Source organism: Thermobia domestica, chromosome 18, assembly GCF_964235325.1.
Source record: "Thermobia domestica chromosome 18, izTheDome1.hap1.1, whole genome shotgun sequence".
Classification (NCBI taxonomy): domain Eukaryota; kingdom Metazoa; phylum Arthropoda; class Insecta; order Zygentoma; family Lepismatidae; genus Thermobia; species Thermobia domestica.
The window spans coordinates 43,512,368-43,531,324 of record NC_137471.1 but is presented as its reverse complement, the minus strand read 5'-3'; the positions used below and the strand labels follow the sequence as shown (position 1 = coordinate 43,531,324).

Genomic DNA, 18,957 nt, shown 5'->3' with positions numbered 1-18,957 from the left:
TGTTACATACAATAGCCTATATGGGAAAAGATGGCATGTAAAAATAATCGAAACCGACCGATACTACCGAAGTGTCGAAACCAAAGGTCGTTGATTAAAAAGAGTCCAAATCAATACAAATTATTTTTTTCTATGTAATAGAAGATTGGGATAAATGTGCTGGCAGCGCTGTGCAAACGAGCTTCTAATTTTATAAATTTCTGGTACCCCAAAATTGAAATATGTACTATCAAATATTTCAACAATATTACATATTTTACAGTCTTTTCTATATATTTGTGTACTATTTTGCTATATCTATCTATCTATGTATCTATCTATCTATCTATCTATCTATCTATCTATCTATCTATCTATCTATATATATTGTTACATAAAAATTCGTAATCCGGATTTTAGTAATAATACTGTAATGTACCTTAGCAAAGCAAGAGAGAATTCATTACGTGATATTTGATAAATGTACCGTATTTTATATATTTTATAACTATCTTAACACTTCTATGGTTGTAATTTCTTGAATAGTCCTTTGAATTCAGGGACTAGAGCAGTGCTTTAAAAAGACTTGTGTCAATAGTCGGAACGCTTAAAACAAACGAATAAACCCGAAATACTATGATAATAATAATAATAATAATAATAATAATAATAATAATAATAATAATAATAATAATAATAATAATAATAATAATAATAATAATAATAATAATAATATAATACCAACAGACCAGTCTTGGGTTCAGTGGCTGAGTGTTAACTTGGGATTCTGGGATAGATCTCAACCACCGACTATCCCGAAAGGACTTTATCCTGGTTTTCCCAGTCACAACAGGTGAATATCGGGATAGTATTTTAAATATCCAGAACCTTGTCGCTATTTTGCTCTTCTATCAATTGTAGAAACAGTATAGAAAAATCTCTTTCAAAGTACCACTTCTCTAAAAAATAATAATAATAAAAAAAGTGAACCCATATGTTTCTTTTACTGTTTTTTTTTTTAAATTTATTTATTTCTGTCTGTCTTAAGACGGCGAGTAAAAGACACTTTTTGCGTCTGTCCATTGCAACCATCACAACACGATAAGAGTCACAAGGTTTTGTTTCTTCAGTTGCACAGCAAACCTGTTTGCATATTTTTCATTCGCGGCAAAACGCCGCGCAATATAAAAGGGTACACTTCTCACGCGGCAAACTGCGGCGACGGCAAATCGCCGCCTCAATGTGAAAGAAGCGTAGGTAGTTAGTGTTGCCAATTTAGCGACTTTGTCGCTAGAACTAACGACTTTTGGAAGTGTCTAACGACAAAAATTTGTATTTAGCGCCTAGCGTCAAATCTAGCGACATTTAGGAATCCAAATATTTTCTATATTTATATCAAAGTTTCCAAAATTTTGCAGTTTGTGATACTAATAATTACTTTTACACACTCGGTTGCACTACTGCTATGAGCGACTTACTTCGTTGGATTCATCGCTGCTATGAGGATTATGTCTTTCTTCACTGCGGTTCTTGAGCTCACCCGTGGCTAAGCGGTTAGCGTACGCGCCTTTGTCGCGGGAGATCCGGGTTCGATTCCCGGCGGGAGCTCATGTGGTTCGGATTCCACGTTAATCAGTAGGTCCACGTCTCATATAGCCTCGCTGCTGAACGGGAGGTTAAACTCAAAATCAACTCAACATTCACTGCGGTTCGGAAATCCGGGAATTTCCCGTATCTAACTAGTTGTGTAATAGCTGGTAACCTCTTGCATTGCACAGTGCGTACAGTGACAGTGACGTTGGAAAACGTTGTGCTTTTCTGGTTCAGTGTAGTGCGTGTGATTTATATATTAATTTAACTGCGGTTGTTCTTCATACAAATTATACAGAAATTTCGTGGGGTGAGTTCGGTGAATTGTTCGAATACGAAAGCAACATGAATTTCCCAACCCTTCCAAAAAATATAATCGTACTCTATAAGCAGGAATGGGAAAAAGTGATCCAAAATTTTAAGTATTTGCAAACTTTTAATGCTATATTTATTAATTTTGTATTCTTGAAAGCGCATAGTGCAGTGGTTTTGTCAAGATGGTCAATGTTTAAAAGAAAAAAATACTCGAGTCTTTCATTGTACATGAAAAATGTTTAAATTATTTTCATTCCTTTGTAAAATTATATAGCGACTTTTTTAGCGACTTTAGAGTACTAAACTAGTTACATTTCACACTGGTGAGTTGGCAACAGTGTAGGTAGCGCCATTGACGGGAATTTCCCGAGTGTATGAACAGTGAAAGGCGGTAGTTCTTTCATGTATATCTATGACTGACTTTCTCCGGTGAAAGGTAAAAGTATTGTAGATATAGTTCAACAATTAATAGTAATTTTCCAAATATTGCTCTGAAAGTACATTTTTATAAAACTGTTACTCTTTAAGTACTAAAACTTATTTAATTTCATGACATACCACGTGTGAAGAAAATGCAATTTTGAGGTACTGTGTAAACATGGTAAAGTGTAAAGGCAGTGGGATTTTGGAAAATAGGTTACAATAAAGTGGAACTTTTCGTACAGGTTAACTTTAAGAATACTATTCGAAATAACTTGAAAAAATATGGGAGAACTCTACAATGACCGCTCGAACTGGTATCAGTACACGGAGACAAAAAAAAAAAAAAAAAAAAAAAAAAAAAAAAAAAAAAAAAAGCAGCTGTGGGCCAAAATTAGTAATTAACAGGACGAGGTACAAGGGTAATTAGTTGCGTGCAGGTTTACTTTTGGTTCACCACTCGAAATAATTGTTAAAAATTATAATTCTTTCAGTAATTGTCTTCTAAAAGATTTGCGCTGAGCGACATGAAAATATCTCATTTGGCATAGGCAAAATTCAAGGCGGCAACCAGAATTAATGTTAAATAAAACTACACTTCTATTTCGATTTGCGTATAAGTATGGCTTCCAGACGTATGGCATAAAGAAAACAAAGCAACCTGTGCTAGGTGGCCAGTAAAAAAACAAATGCTATGTAACCGACGACAAAGCAGTCCCAATGGAACAGGCGCGTCAGCGATGGTGGGTATACGCATCAGCAAGGATAAAAAAAAGACCACTATAACGTGATAGCTTCACACTTTACACAAATACCCTTGATGCGTTAAGAGGTGATCTGGCAGCTGCACCTCGATACTTTCGCCATCTCGTGGCATCCCACTCTTTTGGAACTCGATATCAGGAACGGTGCATCTGACCACTCTTGTTCCTTCACAGTCGTGGATATGACTTTCGTATAGCCATTTTTTCCACCCTTGTTATAGATAATACTCCGATGTGTTTTCATTGCTAACGTAAATTCGCTATTTGTGGAACCTTAACTCTCGGACATCTATTTAGTTGCGTGTCATGATTTAGCAAATTGAATATATATACTTCTTGTATACTGTGAGTACTACGTACCGTATTGCCGAATCCGTGCACAACATGTTTGAATTTCATTAATGTATTTACTATGTAGTAACCTTGCGTTAAGTAGTTACCTCCGCTTGGCTAGTAGTACGTGTTTATGACCGCTTATTTTAACCCGCCATAGCACGCGCCGCCATGGAGAAGTCTGAGTTTTCTTAGAACTGTTCAAGGAGTTTGTGAGGTGAAATATACATGGAGGATTGGCAGAAACATTCCAAAGAAATTATTAAAGCAATTTAATATCGCTTAAAACAAAATATACATGTTGGTTTGTGCCTTTTGCACAATAGTTATTATCATATATGTGTACTGAAACCCTCCTGAAATGAATCTTCACAGAGAAATGCAAATCCACACCCCAAATATGATTGTTCAGGGGCATTCAATAAGTAAAGAGACAAATTGCTATAGCTCAATAAAGATTTATTTCAATCTTTCAAAACTAAGGCTATTTTTCAATATAATCACCCTTTACAGTTATGCATTTGCCCCATCTTTCTTGCAGCTTCCTAATTCCCTTGGCGAAGAAATCTTTCGATTTACCCCGAAGCCACCTTTGCACCGTCTGGGAACCCATCTGGCACATGTTTTTCTGTACTTTAAAATGTTCCTAATGACATTGTGAACAGTTCCAACACTTACTTGAACTTCCTCAGCTATCATTTCAACAGTAATTCTTCTGTTATCACGAATAAGTCAGTCAATCCTCGATTCCAACGAAGAACCAGAAACTTCCACTGGACGTCCACATCGGGGTTCATCACCTTGTTCGGTCACTTTTAATCCGATCAACCCACTTGTACACATTCGCACGGTTCATACAACTGTTACCGTACTGTCTCAACATTCGAGAAAAAATTTCACTTGGTTTTACACCTTCTGCGACTAACAACCTAATAACTGAGTGCTGTTCTTCTAAGGTGCAATCTTGTAGAGGACTTGCCATGATGAATTGATATTTTTGAAGTTATGTTGACATAAAATTACGAAACAGCAGATCAGAGCATATCCCAAGGTTGCCAGCTAACACCCCTGAAACAAAAAAATTGATTAGTGTTAAAAATATAGACTTTGTCTACTTACATATTGAATGACCCTCGTATATAGTGCTACCTATCGTCTCCCTCGGGTGTTGGCTTCCGGAGCATTCCCTGAAGAAACAACTGATAACAATTCAGGTCAGAGCTCATGTCCTGTCCAGGCGCAAATTGATGATAGTAAAATAAAACAAGTGATTTGACATGAGCAGCTTCAGTGATTTCGAGACTTAGGTTTGGTTATACTTAACTTTAGTATACGCATATATGTACATATACGTGACTGGCAAGCTGACTACTCGTAAGGACTCGCACACACATAAATGAAGAAGATAATATTCCTTTAGACGAACTCCGACGAAGAAGATAATATTCCTTTAGACATACGTGTGTACAGAGTAAAATAAAAGATATTAATAACACACAAAATTTTCACTTCACATGGCACGAATGCTCAAATAGAAGAAATTACACACACAACTGAATGAATGAAATCGTGGAAGATAAAACACTTAATATTGCATAATAGACGTGGATATGTATATGATATATAAAAACACTAGAAACATAGCCCTTCTGTTATTGTGATCACTTGCACTATATGATTATTATTTGCACTGATGTGAGACCTTCACTGCATAGTTGGGACAATGAGTGTAGGGGGATAGAGGAAACACTAACTCCTGATGAAGCTTCTTGGCTCGGAAAATGCTGTACTCCAGAAGATAGTTACGAGAACATCACTTTGTTCACTTCTTCGGTTGATACCGCAATAATGATTTTATCACACGCTTAATTACTCTTCATAATCATCCTGTACTAATATGTAGGTAAAAAATGCTCCTCAAAAAAGTTTTTGTTCCTTCTTGTTTTGGTTACCAATGCTAACTCCTCGCTTTTTCGAACACTTGGGAACATCCCGATCACCATACCTCGGGTTGGTAGTACATTGTAAAAATTAATAAGAGAAGTGTCAAAGTTTTATATTCCTACACAATACAAATATAATGGTGGTATAATTAAGAGCGCTGGCAACACATGTTTCAGTTCTGTGGGAACAAAACTCGAAGGCGACATCCAAACAAGTGTTGCAGGCTAAACTTGAAGATTCTCTCCACGACTAATGGATTTTTCACCCTCTGGTTCTACATAAAACAGTTCGGTGGAAGAGAATGCACATTGGCAATTGTGCGGCTTAGTCATTTCGTCTGCGACTTCTACAAGCTACAAGTACTGTTCCCACGGTAGGAAGGATGACGAAGCGTTAATGCGTGGGAACGCAACATTCGACGAGTGTTCATTCACACACTGTAACAACTTCATACCTAAAGAGATTTGCAACCGTAATAAATGTAGTTATGAAGAAATATATATAAAACAGTCATAGTGGCGAAAACCATAGGTTGGTAACATCTTTTAGGGAAATAAAAAAAAGGAGTTCGCTGTTTCAAAGCACTCAGTCAAGACGATAACAGTTGCGTTGGGAAAACGTGTCCTTTGTTTTGTCGTTAGAAGTGATAAAGACGGAAGAACACCTGCAAATAAAGAAAGAACTGAGTTTCTCACCAGCTTGGAAGCATTCAAAACCAAGCAAGACAAAAAGCTTTTCTTTTCCGTGAATAAAATAATGATTTTGTAGTATGAATAAAAGTTAAAAAAAAAAGAAAAAAAAAGAAAGAAAAGAAATACGCTGTCTGCCCAAAAATGTAACATTGTGGCCATGCTGACGGTCACAATATATGCATTGAATGTATGTATGAATCTGTACATTAAATCAGCACTTACCCTTTTAAAGCGGGCGCTTCTTCTTATCAATGCGCAGCTGGAACGTGTATTGGAAAGTTTGGGACTAATTATGAAAAGTACATCAAATTAGAAAAGCGTTTTTCTTTCACTTGCCTTGCTTTAAATGATTCTATAAGACGATTTTCAGGCGCATCCCAAATTATTGCATATGAATTGATAATATGTGTGCAAAGTGGTTTGCCCTGGAAATTACTACGTGCTATACTATTATATGCAATAATTTCATCACGAAATTCACTCGCAATGCCTTAAAAGTTGTTTCTAGTAGTAGATATTGCTTTCTAATTCAGATTCACTTTACGAGGACTTCCCCTTATGGGTATAAGTACGCATTTTGACGTATACCATAAAAACGACTGTGCAGAAAAAACAAACCAGCTTGTGCTAGGTGGTCACTCCAAGCGAGGATACTATCTAACCAAGTCAGGACACTAGCACGACAAGGTGCGTCCGCAGGAAACAACCACGTCAGTGAGCTGAAGTTAGTGTCACACAGTCGTCTTTAATATGCACTCATGTCAAACTAGTATAGGATTTGTAATGGTTTCACACTTGTAATATTATCATGACATATTGGTTTTCTACATTGTGAAAATTTTCTCATACGGTGGAATTTAATATCCTACACAATCCTCTTTCACATACACTAACTCATTTCGACTGGAGAGTTATCATTTTGATAGCGTACTATTCTTAATCAGTATCTAAAATTAATCCGAAATTATATCACTAATTTTCTTATTGCCATACAAAATAGTTAAGCTGTGCAACATCGCAATACCTTGCTTTGCATATATAAATTTCAATGTGATCATCAGGAATTAGTTGATAAATTAGAATTCTTTCACTATTTGCATATAAATACAGCATCCGGACGTATACCATTAAATCTACAGTGCAAAAATGACAAACCAACGTGTGCCAGGTGCCAACTTGTGCACGAATGCTATTTAATCTAGTCCGGACTAAGCTGATGGACGCGTGCGGTGTGCTTCCAGAGGGAACAGACGTGTCAACAACGGTGGGTATGCACGTAATAGAGTGTAGGGCAAGTACATTGTAGTGCAATAGTTGTGTTATCTGCGAAACAGCTTTACCGTTACGGATTGTAAAGTAGAATAGGTTAGTACATTTATGTTGCATTTACAAGTACTGTCGAAGCTTGAGGGGAGACTAGACAGCGTCTACTCTTGAGAATTTTGTATGTAGTAAGTTTATGTCTGATAATTTCCTTTAATTTCTTTTCCGCATCTTTTCCCCTGCGTTGAATCGATACTTTTCTAGAACCTGCTTCCATTTCCTGTAAGTAGATAGATCTCCCAGCGTCTAGCGGAATCTTTTTAACATTTATCCCTGTATTGAATCCATATTTCTTGCATCAACCTATAGAGGAGTAGGAGTACCAGCTGCACATGAAATGAAGGGTCAATTACTTGCGGGTAGATCTCCTCAATAGAAGTTTGACGTTCTGTTTATTTCAGTGTCGTCAATCTAGTTCGTTTTAAGCTAGATTTGTAAGTGCCAGAAACACCGCTACTTTTGTGTTGTTGTTCATTTTAAATCATCTTCCGAACTCACTGTATAAAATGTTAAATTATTACAACGTGCTTTTGGAAAACGATTTTTTTAAAAGACATTTTATCGTTTTGTGTCTAACATCGTAGGAAAAAAAAACTATCGAAAAGTCTAGATGTTGCATTGGCAACTCTGCCAATATTGTGTATTTGGCGAGACTGATAAGGAAATATGAGGTGGTTACAGCAATTTTTTTTCGCATGAGTTTTTATTATTATTATTATTATTATTATTATTATTATTATTATTATTATTATTATTATTATTATTATTATTATTATTCATTGTATTCATGGCGCCCGCAGCAGGGGCAATTGCTCCTAGATTTTCGAAAGCGGTTCGGTTCTTTGTAATACATTTCAAAACATATTAAATTTCCTTACTTACCCACTGCAATACTTAATATATTTACTGTAGGCAATAAAATTCAGCAATGTCCGTTAATAATAATTCTTTTACGAGAAGTATTTTGTGCATAGAAGTACATATATATTCGCGACTTAACGTATGTGTCAGTCTTTTGACCTTCTTGAAAAAAATCCTGCGAGCGTTTCTGACTGTATTATAAAATCACTATGTAAAATGCTTCGAAAATTAAAGTTTAGTGAACGGCTCTAAATTTCACTATAGCCATTTCTCAGGCTCATAGATGCCGTTCACCAGGAATCCTCCAAACCTACATTTTTCTATCGGAAAGCCACATAGTATACCTTGATTTGTCGTTCCAAACGTCTTTTTTCTGTTCCGTGGACCTGTGAGGTCTCTATTTATCCTGCAGTATGATGTCTGGCTTATGGATAGTTACTCCGCCATGGGAACAAATTTCTCTACTTCAGTCTCAATAGCCATAGTACTAAGAGTAGATCCTGGTACACTATTGAATTCATTGATAATTTTGGCGATGGATGATTACATGTTCCACAGAATGATTTTCTTCAGCACTCGTCGATATCTGGAGATCAAATGTACGGTCGGCTAGGTTGCTTATCTGTTTCGCATGTTCTATAGTCATTACCTGAGGAACCTGCTACAAATAAGCATCGTAGTAAAGTGATTATTCACAAATTACTTGATATTTTATCCTTTTCACTGTCTTCACTCCATTAACCCTCTAATCATAATTTAGTACTGTTGTCATCCATAGGGCGCGGTGGCGTAGTGGGGGAGCTCACACCTCTAGTGTATGGAGTCCATGGTTCGATTCAATCATGCGTCAAATGAATTTTGGGTTTGACAAACGCTTTTTTGTTTCGATTTTCCATTTTTCTCCCATTTCCTTCATAGCACCATTTTCGTTCATTATTATCATCACCTTAACCTCATTAATTAACATTATCATCATCACCTTGGCCATCTTTAGCCTTGGAGGATAATCGTATTAAGTTCAACTAAAAGTAAAAATTTTCATACGACAAAAATATGATTTTTAGATGATTGTGTGGTTTTTATATTAATAGTGACTGTGCAGAATGGTATCATTTCTTTAATTTTAACGGGGTACCTTACTAGTAATCAATGTATGATAGGTTGTTGTGAAAGTCACTAACATTATTATTATTTCGAAATATTTACATGTGTATAGATTATGTGTATTTACAGGATTTGCATCCTGTATCTCTTCAAAATACTTTCAAAAAATTTGATATGGTCCCCAGTTCTTTTTCTCAAACTTACGTGTATCTTACTTCAAAGCTTCTTTCTTTTATTTAAGAAGTAACATCGCCAGTAGCGTTTACAATATATAATCATGTTTAATATGAGTTCTCTCTGTCTCCTGTGGCTTTTTTTTTACTTATTATTATTATTATTATTATTATTATTATTATTATTATTATTATTATTATGATATCCAGTAATTTCTCTCGCTTTTAGTTTCTCCATTTGGTCACTCTTCTCTCTTTCTGGACCTGTGGACCTGTAACAACAAAATTAAAGTCGATATTAATACCAAATTAGGTATAAAGTCATAGGAAGGTTCAATAAATACGGCCTAAAGATATTACATGGTTTTGTTCTAATATTTCTTGGTAAGCTTAAAATGTATGTAACAATCCTCGTATATATATATATATATATATATATATATATATATATATATATATATATATATATATATATATATATATATGGTTTGTCAAAAGTCCAGAATCATAGGTCAATTCCGTTATAAGTAAGTATGTAAAAAACAAAAATGAATAAATAAGAGAGGAAAGTTGCTGGAAATAAGTGGTTTCCAATTTAAAATGGAATTTTTAAAATCACACCAGCTCTTTGGGACCCACACTGGTACAGCGCCCAATGTTAAATGAGAAAGCAACGTAGCTAGTTCAGTAGTCATTTCTCTCCCACCATTGTTGGGAAACGGATTCGAGATATGCTAGATTATCTCACATAACAATGTGCACGTTCCTTGCATCATTTTTGTGTACCTTTACACTCCGTTAGAACAACCTACTGAAATGAAAAATCTTGCTTTTTTATAGAGCGTCTTACTAGTGTGGAGTCCGAACAGCTGGTGCTAATGGAGAAATTTCACTCTTTTAGATTGTAAACCACTTATTTTCAACAGCTTTCCTCTTTTTTTTTTTTTTTTCTATTTTATTTCTATCTGTACTTGTAACGGAGTTGGCCTCGTATATGTGTATCTATATTCGATATTTAGTATATTATTGATTCACTGAAATTTGAAACTGTTGTATCAAGCTTTAACGAATTTTGATCTTAAAATCAAAACCAGACGAGAATGCTTCCTTCTTAACCACACATTACAGACTGCATCCTGCACAACATAAAGGCAAATAGCTCTCGTGTTTCTTGTGATATAAAAATTATATATATATATATATGTCGTTTTAAAGTGACTGCATTGCCCTTCAATATTAATGCAAAAACATTTACTAGTTCTCAGAACTTTAAAACATGTTTTGAAAAAAGTAAATTTTTGCAGTTTTATGTAAAAAATATTTTAAAGGAAATTTTCGAGTTAAATTCTACAAAATTTTCAATCTATTTCTTTCATTTTGTCATAAAAATGAATTTTTCAGCTTAATTGTGTGAAAAAAGTTAAATGCATTTAAAGGTTTCATGTGTATTTGACGGCAGCCATGTTGATGACATCATAGCTCGAAAACCCGCAACGGGATTCTTGGAAGTATTTAGCAAGAAGTACGAAATAAATAGTACTACATATTACAGCAGGTTTTGTTTTATTATCTTAAATTCTGGGTTTGGTATCAATTTTTCCTAATTTGATGCTGGAACTATCAACGAACTTACGAAGTAGCACTGAAACTGTGCCGTTTTTCAGTGTATTTGTCGGTTTTCCAGAATTTTCTTTTCTGGCCATCTACAGACTTGCCACAAATCACTTGTCAGAAACCATTGAACTAATTCAAAATGTTAATAGATTGAAGACAAAATGACTGTAGTTACTAAATGGCGCATTTTATTTTGTCACTGAAGTAGCTCTCGGATCAGTTGAGGTGTCCCATTCAAGAGGGAATTATAGGACAAACTTTGGGTGTAAATACATCAACATATAGCTTAGCACCAGAAACCAATAGAATTGTTTTTCGCTTGACGTGTTCACCGCTCTCAGTGCAGTTCCATATGAATGGAAGTTAAACCACCATTCTGAAACTTTTAAAATAGAAATGGCATATATTGCTCTTGAAGTGGACAGGACAGTTGTCCTAATGTGGAATCTTTATTATAATCTACTACTAACTACTATTCATATACGTAAATAGTATTGTAAACGTTGAACTGATCAACTATGTTACTAAATTCCGATTTTAACTACTCGCTGAGCTAAACAGTATGTTTATTGTAATAATAACGTGTGACAGTTTCGCCAACTATCCACTTGACTTCATCAGATACTATCTTACTGTTTTGTTGCTCCTTTATTACCTCTACCACTTTATTTATCTCTTCCTCCAGTGATTCAAATATATTGCCTCTGCAATCCAACACTGGTCTTAGTTTAATATTTTCTTTATGAATTATCGGGATCGTACCTTCATTTAGACCTTTCTTATACCCTTCTTTTATGAACGACATTACTACTTTTTCTTGAATATCTTCACACATAGACTTGTCACCAATTACCCCATAAGTTTCATAACATAGTTCACTCAGTATCTCCTTGTACCATTGTTTCTCCATAACGACAATTACACCACCTTTGTTTGCTTGTTGCAAACTCATGTTCTCTAACACACTGTACTCTTTCTTTGAAAGGCTCCCCTCTTCCTTCTTTATGTTCCTCTTCACTATTACATTGGCCCTTCTTATTTTCTCCATTACCTCCTTGTACTGTAGATAGTGTCTGATGAAGTCAAGTGGATAGTTGGCGAAACTGTTTCACGTTATTAATTTTTACAATAACATATTGTTTTGCTCAGCGAGTAGTTTAAATCGGATTTAAGTATATAAGAAGCAAAGCGTGTACAATGGAAAATATGTTACTAAGTATAGCTACGCATGTATAATATTTCTTTTCTTACACTAAGGTGCAGTTTATACATGTATTTGAACGCATATGCACGTGTATTGAATATAATACAAACTTATTTGCTGTTATCAAAATAAACAATACTTATTGATTTCTTTTTCTTCTTTTTTAGGTTACTGCTCAGAATGAGGCTTGTTTCGTTAAATGATGATTCTTTGTATAAACATAAATTAAATCGTTCCTTATATGTTTTCTACTCACGGCATGTAGATGATCTTACAAAAATGTGGAAAGATCAGGTATGTGTTTTGATTTACATTTCCTCTTCACCTTCACAAGTGTTTTGTAATAGGAGAACGTATGTGGAAAATGTACACAAAATGAGATTATCGTCAAATGAGCAATATCACCTACAAACTCTGGTGTAATTAAAATGTCAAATCAGCCATGTATTTCATGAGAAGTTTCAAAATCACCTCTCGACAGAACTTTGCTCATCCTCTGTAATAACATCTTTTTTTTTTTTGTTTGTTTGTTTGTTGGAAAAAAAATATTTATACTATTACTAAACACCGGCGGGAGCTCATATAATTCAGATCTCAATTTAATGCGGGCCATAGACGCACACACTTGAATGAAAGGTTTGTTTCATCATGCATGTTAGAAGATTTTTTGCCCCCACACGTACCAACTTGCTATCCAACTTACTAGAAGAATGAATCGGAGGAAAGAGTCACGTGATTTCTTCCGCTGTCGTGATCGGCGGACCTAAATATAAAAGAACCAACTTGCATGAACGCGCACATACACGGTAAACATGCATGAAGAACGGAAAAGCCATCATGCATGTTTACAGAAGATTCTGAAAACTTTTAACATGCATGAACGAGGCCATACACGATTAACTTGCCTGTGGTTTTATCATTTTTCATGTATGTTGGCAGATTTCTTCATGCATGTGTCTGCGTGTATGGGTTCCTTAACTGTAAAATTACCTGTAAATACTTCTGTGATAATATTTTAGTCCTCAAATTTCAACAGTTCCTCAAGCCATAGTGATTGTGTTTTTAAATTTCACAAGATGAAAATTTAATATAGTATGAATGTAAAAGATTCTTCACATTTCTTGTAGTTTATTTTTTTAAAAGTAGTATTGTTTCCCATGTAGAAGGTGATATGTGAACTTTCAGTAACTTAAAAAAAAATGTTAAGATAGGTAACGTAATAGTTCTGAATATGTGCAACCGTGCACCAACATATTTTTGTTTGCCTCCTATTTTGATCGACAATCGAATTGCTGATAATAAATAATGCTAAAATTATGGTCTCAGTTGTAAAATATAAAAATTATATTAGTTTTAATTTCAATAGACAAGTAATGATTATAGAATGTTTCTTATTTCTTTCAGGGAAGGCCCTATTGGTTATCATTTTGCATTAGTTTCTATTCGTACTTCAGAAAAAGAAAACTACCTCCTTTACACAATGCTGTGTCTTGTGATGTTCTGTCAGATGCAATGATTCACGTGTTGGTTGCGTTGTCAGCACAAAGGTAATGTTACTTTATAATATATCCTGAATAATACTTTCTGAAGAAGGGTCGGGATTCGAACCTAAGACCATCCAAGTAGGAATCCCTTACATTATACATTCATGTAACAGACAACGACGCAAAGTATTTGGCACTATTTTATCATAAAGTTCTATCGAATATAACTTAATGAACACAATAAGAATACATTTTACTGACTTAAAAAATGTTCTTGAACAAGGGGAAGTTCATTTGACACCCTATAACTAAACAACAAGAGATCTGCGTCCCATCTTAACGGCGCATCCACCGAGTCTACGTTTGGAATATCCCATTCTAGTAGGTAAAGGAAAAGTATGTGACAGGATATGTAGAGTTGTCCGTGGCTGAGTGGATAGTCATAGATCGATAACTAAAAGGTTCGTGGTTCGAAACGCGGCTCGGAAGCTAAAGTTTTTTTTTTAATTCTTAATTTTTTAGATTTTAAGATCTTTATCTCCCTTCGTAATCATCTTATGCTCTAAAAAGAATTCTTCATCTTAATTCAACAACTGCCTAATGTGATCCTCGCGGTTCGGAACCTTTCCTTCTTCTGTTTCACAAAGTCACAATTTTCATTATAATACGAATGCTATTCGATCATTTTTTCTCCAATTCTAAACTTGTATATGTAAATCATTCCTTTCTGTCTCCATATTTGAATCTCTCTCTCTCTCTTTGTGTGTGTGTGTGTGTGTGTGTGTCCACGAATTGTTATGGCTTGGGATCAAACCTTCGACTCTTGAATCCAAACGTAAGCGCTCTAGCAATGTGCTATCGTAACTATATAGGTTTGTTGTTAAGAGCACCGTCATTTTAGAGTTTGCCCGGGTCCGCCGACATAATAGTTTTATTTTTTCATTAGTAAAAAAAAATGAAATGAAATCTTTAAGTTTTCCGTCCCAGGGTTATACGGGGAGGATAAAGGAGACGTTGACGATAAGCAATGAATGAAATGGTGGAATGAAAATGTGAGAGGAACGGGAGAACTCACGCTCACGGTGTTTGTCCACCACAGAGTTTACTTAGCGCGAGCTGAGATCGATTTTTTTTTTTTTTTTTTTTTTTTTTTATTGCTATACATTTTATCAAACAATATATATTTCTCAAACTCAAGGGAGGGGGCAAGTACATCTTTCTGTCCTGCCCAGATGACGGCAACTGGAACATTTGCTTGCAATTACTGACAAGAAAGAATAACACTTATTTCTTTCAGTAGTTTTTAGAGCTCTGCGCCCGCATTACAGACTTTGAGAAGCACAAAACCTGCTGCCATGATTAACAATTTCCATAGAATTCACAAGGAGCATCATCCTAGGTTGATGTCATATGCAGCCTTTGAAGAATGGAAAGAATGCAAATAAGGGTGTTTATGAAGCGATGGAAACATTTTGTGGCGTTTTGTTTTATTCAGGCTCAAGAAAGGCATTTCAGAACAAACGATTGAGAGACGGTTTTAGAGCAATAAACCTTGTAAACTGTTTCCTGTTTTTTTCCGTCTGAATGGAAAGAGTATATTACGTCACACAGCGCTTTAGACAAGGAGAGGTAGAGTAGGGGGATGAGTGGGTAGAATACCGGAAGTAATTAGCACGGCGCAAGAGTTTGTAACATTTTCTATGCTTCGAACTGTACCTTGGTTTCTTTCAGTAACAATATCGCAAGATACATTTTTAACTCTCACTTTGTCCAATCGATATGGTGATTGCGCTGATGTGCGTATTCATCAGACATTTGCATAGTAATTCTTATGTTACTGTCAGAGAATAGTATTCAAAACAGGCTACTGGTATTATTATTATCTGCAATACTACGTTTGCAAATTTCGTTTTCATCCCCAACGCCAGATCGTTTTAGTATAAATTGCTTTATCCGATTCCCACTTATACGTAAGCGTGACATTTTCTTAGAAGAGAGCTCTTATGTTTATATGATGAATTCAGTCTTTTACCGAACGATTCAGTCTTGGTGGATTAACGTTTCTGCATGGAAGCTTAATAGTTTGTTTTTCGGCACATTCTTACCTTGAAATTTGTGCGTTAGTGTAATATTACATTATCTCTCTCAGTTTCCGTATCCGCTTGAACATCTTCGAATTACTGTTGTTTTTTCTACGAAATATCTTGACTTTGACCGTCAGCATCTTCGGTAGCAATCGGTTCACATCATCAGGACCTTCGTTCCCACTCCCCTGCCCCCCCCCCCCCCCCCCCCAATAACTTTACCATCATCAGATGGTATTATTACAAGTTCAGTTTTAGGCTGCCCTGCTTCCTCCAAATGCAATAATTCCTCTTAAGATTTCATGTACTTCAAGACTGAAGTAATAGTTATAGAAACAAAGGTTAGACTCAGTATGAAGTGACGTACCATTTTGTTGTTTTCTCAAAAAGATAGATATGAAGAGAATTAAAAAATGGAATAATAATGTCTCAGGCAAAATTTGAAACGCTTCTGAAGCAGTAACTTAATTTAGCATCTAAATAAAAAAAAGCGTTCATTACAGAACGATAATTATGTGAAAAAACTAAAAAAATAAGAGGTAATGAAATTATTTGTTATGTGTATATCTGCAAATAAAACTTAATATTATTCTATCTAGTTAAAACTTCCCAGAGTTTGCAACATTTATAGAAAGGAAACTCAATTAAGATCCCGTAAACACCTTACAAACGGATTACATGAAAACTTTTATTTGGAAATGGTCATGGTGATAAAAACCTGGAAATATAGCGTAAACTAATATTGTCAAGGTTAGCAAAAGAAAAGGGGGATGACAACACTTCAATAAAATGCAAATGAGATCAAATTGAACAAAGAGATTATCGATTTGACTCGCAACGAATATTGACAGTGAAAAAAAAAGATAAATGAAACTAGTTTCAATTATTGTAAAATGTGCTAATCCATATAAACTTTAGAAGTGTTTACATAATGCCCGTTGTCACCTGTAGGTGACACCTCAAATTATACCTTAGAAAAGTAGGAAAAATTTAAGTAAAAAACATTATTTTATATCAAAATAAACACTCAGTCTATGCGTGCTCTAAATGTCATAACTTGTTAAAATAATCTTACCTTCTTGACTCGCGGTAAGGTAATTCATTTTGGCATATAGCCACAGAAAACAAACTGCTCTACGCCATGTTGAACAGTAGCGATACTAAAAGAGCCACCAGATAAAGTAATTCCTCGAATTCGCTCATAGACTTAAAAGAAAGATAGAGGAATACGAGCAAAAGAATAATTACCCGGAATTGCGTTCATTTCAGCATTAAGAAGAAGAAAAAAAATTAAATTGTGTCAGTTGAAGGTGACGTCGGGATTTAATGGGTTAAAGTAACTTTAATTAAAATTTGTTGTTAAATCTAGTGCAACTTCTGGTTGCAATGTTGATATACATAGACAAAATAATAATAATAATAATAATAGAATCGATTTAGCGTTCTAAGAATAGATACTATTTTATCTTAATCCTCTGTTCAATCCGGTTTACAGCTATTTGATACCTCAAACCGCTCTGGAGATATCGCACCCCGGATGGAAGGGTGTTACAACTCAAAAAAGGGAAATTTTGAGTTATCATCGCTCAGAAGAGAATATTTACAGAGAGAAGCGAGCTCTACTTGGTGGTATTTTCGCAGAAACATAGCTGAACAAATTAACCCCTAGATGGCAGAAATACCAGTATTCCAGGGAGTGATTTTGATGGAATAACAACCTTTAAAAGTCATGTTCCTTCAAATGTGTATTTTTGACTTGTAACAGTCTTCCACTGGGTGTGCAATATGATAAACATCGACAAAGTTTACAACACTGCTTAAAACAATGAAAATGTAAGAACTATTGTAATTATAACTACCAAAATCTATTGCTGTAATATGATAGAAGCAAAGAAAAGCAACAATTATTGTAACCATTTCCCTCAAGTACTGCATTTTAAGCACTATAATAATCTACCCATGTTTTTAATATCTCCATAACAGTTTGAGATATCATTGCTGTATACAGCATTATGATCTTTACGTCTGTTGAAAACCAATTACGTAATTGAATGTGATATTTACTTCAAGAGCTTTTCTAAATAACCTTTTGGAAAAAACTTTTTTTTTTTTTTTTTTTAATTCGATATGTGTCATATCATAGTGATAGTATTCAATACTGGTTTCAATACTTTGGATGTGCATTGCAGTGTTCGTCTCATTTGTGTTGTTATTGTTGTAGAGGCCTTCAAAATTTATTTGCGATTCTGTGGCGTCCCTGATTTGTAACACTGCGTAATAAATGGATGGTGTAAGTTTTCGTTTAACATAAAAATTTGAAGTATGTTATAGTCTGATAAAGTACCATTTCAAGACACACACACACACACACACACAAATTGCTTTGGCAACATTGTTAATCTGGTGGCATTGCGTAGTATCTTAGTTGATTTCCCCCTGTCGATATTTGTACTAGACGAAATTTCAGCGTTTCTGGTTTATTATTAAAAGTTACAAAGCTCTTGTAGGGTAAGTTGTCATCTATAAAATGAGAGCCAGGATCCATTACACTCCTAGGAGGCCATACATAATGGTGTAGTGAGGTGGCGATATGGTTGGGAGGAACACGTGTTAGAGCAGCCGTGTGCAACATCCGGCCCGCGGACCATATGCGGCCCACCTAACCTTGTATTCCTGTCCGCTGGACAGTTATCGAAAACAATAATTATTATAATTTTTCTTTTTTACGAAACCTGTTAAGAGTGAACTGGAAATTTTCCATCGATCACACAGTGTAAAACGTGGTAACGCCCTGAAGAAAAGTACTTGGCAAGCGCAGGTACTTGGGAGAAATTTCCCTCGGTATAAGGATTGCTAGATATACCGACGAAGTTCTAAATCCATTATTAGGCTCCTCTTTAGTGAGTAAATATTTTGGTTACCAGTATAACAGTTGTTTTGTGTTATTGTGGTGTAAATTACGATGAACATGTTCCATCATTTAATACTATATTATTCAATTGTCGTAAAAATGATATACCTACAGTGAGGCCCGCGACGCCATTTAGTGCTTTGTGATTGGCCCGCCCACTGT

The 18,957-nt window shown here is 35.1% G+C and overlaps 1 protein-coding gene across 2 annotated transcripts in view; it reads left to right on the top strand.

The window, feature by feature from the left end:
- The first annotated feature begins 2,216 nt into the window (after positions 1–2,216).
- The window catches only part of LOC145675765 (uncharacterized), a 182,412-nt gene continuing 165,671 nt past the window's right edge, over positions 2,217–18,957 (top strand). For both annotated transcript variants that reach the window (XM_081746425.1, XM_081746424.1), the window contains exons 1-3: positions 2,217–2,320; positions 12,484–12,610; positions 13,721–13,863. In XM_081746425.1, coding sequence (XP_081602551.1) covers positions 12,497–12,610; positions 13,721–13,863 — 257 coding nt within the window. In that variant the 5' untranslated portion in view covers positions 2,217–2,320; positions 12,484–12,496. The remainder of the gene's footprint in view (positions 2,321–12,483; positions 12,611–13,720; positions 13,864–18,957) is intronic.